The sequence below is a fragment of the Geospiza fortis genome, unplaced genomic scaffold (assembly GCF_000277835.1).
Source record: "Geospiza fortis unplaced genomic scaffold, GeoFor_1.0 scaffold381, whole genome shotgun sequence".
Classification (NCBI taxonomy): Eukaryota; Metazoa; Chordata; class Aves; order Passeriformes; family Thraupidae; genus Geospiza; species Geospiza fortis.
In genome coordinates, this window is record NW_005054348.1 from 1551693 (window position 1) to 1554188 (window position 2496).

Consider the following 2496-nt stretch of genomic DNA (forward strand, 5'->3'; position numbering starts at 1 on the left):
CGATCCCAGCCTCCTGGACCGCAGCGAGGTGGCATCGCTGCTCTTCACCTGCAAGGAAGCCGCGACTATTGACAGGGACACGTTCTTTGCCATCGGTGAGTTTGGCTAAGCAGATGGCACTGGTTTTAAAAGCACTCCAAAAAACAGATGGAGGAAGATAAATAGGAAAGGCAAACCCGTATTCAAAAAAGGCCAAAAGAACAGTTGAAGAAGCTGCGGGCTGGTCAGCATCACTCCAGTCCTTGGGAAAACCGGTTCCTCTACGAGTACGTTTCTGGACAATTGAGGGTGAGGTGATGGGGAAGAATCAGGGATCCCCAAGATGCTCAAGGACTGGAGAATTTGCCCGATAAGGGAAAGTTGATGAGAGGAATGTCTCTGGTCTCACTCAGTCTGGAGAAGAGAAGGCTTTGGATGGGTCTCATAGGAGCCTGCCATTGCCTTTGAGGAGGTTCCCAGAAAATGCACCAGGCATATATGGCTGGAGGACAGGAGACAGTGGGAATAATTTGAAAGAACAGGAGTTAAAACTGGATAGAAGAAAAAGCTTTTTCAGTGTGAGGACAGTCAAGCAATTAACAAGATTGTCTGGGGAGATTGTGGTTGGGGAAAGAAAAAAAGTGACTTTTTTAAAAAACTGTGACAGCATAATGCCCTGAGCAATCTGGTCCAATTTTGAAGACCCTTTTAACCCTGCTTTGAGCAGAGCCTGGGACTAGAAATCTCCCAATGTGACTTCTGACATGAATTCTTATTTCATGAAAACATGCTGATGCCCTGCTCTTGGGTAACGTTATGGTCACAAATAATGGGAAGTGGCAGTAGCATTTGCCATGTTGGCACACTTCAAATTCTTTATGCTCTATTCCTTTCCATTTTTGTATAAATTTTTATCCAGGCATGTGATACTGTTGAATAAGAAAGCTGTTGTCTAAAACCAGGCAGACTGATATCATGTTTCCATTTTAAGTAACAGGATTGTAGATAAATATCTTTGATGCAGTACAGTGTGGTTTTTTGGTTTCTTAAATAGTTACTCTAGAACTGCTTGGCTAAGTTTGAGGATGGAGTTTTTATGGTCTCTTATCCAATATTGCACCTCTGATCCAGTGTTTGATAATTCTGCTGTTAGAAAAAATAAACAATAAACTCTACACATTGGGTTTGAGTTTCCTATGTTCCAGCTTGCATCTGTTGTCCTCCCATCCTTCCACTGTGCATCTCTGAGAAGAGTGGCTCCATCTCCTTGATAACCCACACCATATCCTGTTAAGTAGCTGCAGACAACAAGGAGATTTCCTTTTGACTCTCTCTTCTCCAGGCTGAACAGTTCCTCCTTTCCCTTTTATGTTGTTTTCCAGCCCCTTGACCATCTCAGCATTCCTCTGCTGAACTCACATCCAGAAATGTTTTTCTTCTACTGATGATCTCAAAATTGCACACAGGGCTCCAGCTGCAGCTCACAAATGGAAGGGACAGTTCCCCCCTCCCTCAGCCTGCTCTCAGGGGCAGCACAACCCAGAAGTGTTTCTCTTCACTGCTGCAAGAGCTCTCTGCTGATAGTTGCTAATGCTGTTTTTCTTTGTCAGTTGAGAAATAGTTCAAGTATATCAAAGGTTTTGGTCTTAGGCCTCTTTACTGTTTGTTTTGGGTTTTTTTTGGTGAGGATGACATGTACCAGTATAACAAAAAAGTTTGATATGCCAGTGAAGAGGTAAGTGGGTAGGACTGGAGAACAAAAACTATTGTGTTAAAAACATTCCTCCCGTTTTTTTTTATTCTTTTCCCCCCACAGGATGCACTGGCTTAGACGAGCTGATGGGCATTGATCCTTCATTTGAAGAGTTCCAGTCAAGTTTGTTTAGTTCCACAGCCAAAGGCCTTGAACGGAGTGTTCAGACTAAAGCAGTAAATCAGCAGCTGGACAAGAATATTTCATTGTTCCTCATTCACCTTTCCCCCTACTTTATGCTTAAGCCAGCCCAGAAGTGCCTTGAATGGCTGATTCAGAGGTAATCCACTGAATATCCTACATGTCAATAGATAAGGCCAGAAATGCAAGATTTATTTCTCCCCAGTGAGAAAAATTGTGAATAATTTTACTTCAGCTTTCTGAAAATAGGATAGAATGTTAATAATGCCCATTTAGACTTAGTCCTTATGGGGCCAGATGCTCTTCTTTGCTAATTAGATTTTTGTCTTTTGATAAATTTCTGTGATTATTTTGTTCTGTCACGATATTCTGTATAAAAGTAATTTCACCAAAGTTGCCCAGCCCTAGGCATCTTACAGAGCACACAGAGAGGCACTTCTATATTGTGCTTTTAGAAGTGGGCTTTGTAAAATAGCAAAGTTTCAATATTAACACTGAACCATGAATCCTAACTATTCTTATTTCAAGGTTTTGGTGTGAAGAAAAACACAATGAAGTATTTTGTGATGTTATATTTATTTATATAAATTAGCCTATCCAAATGCAGAAAGTGCAGTACTTCT

At 41.3% G+C, this 2496-nt stretch overlaps 1 protein-coding gene across 1 annotated transcript in view; it reads left to right on the forward strand.

Annotated features, from left to right (window-relative positions):
- The first annotated feature begins 6 nt into the window (after positions 1-6).
- The window catches only part of HEATR1 (HEAT repeat containing 1), a 34434-nt gene continuing 31944 nt past the window's right edge, over positions 7-2496 (forward strand). Inside the window, exons 1-2 of the mRNA XM_031058771.1 lie at positions 7-95; positions 1796-2012. Coding sequence (XP_030914631.1) covers positions 1819-2012 — 194 coding nt within the window. The 5' untranslated portion in view covers positions 7-95; positions 1796-1818. The remainder of the gene's footprint in view (positions 96-1795; positions 2013-2496) is intronic.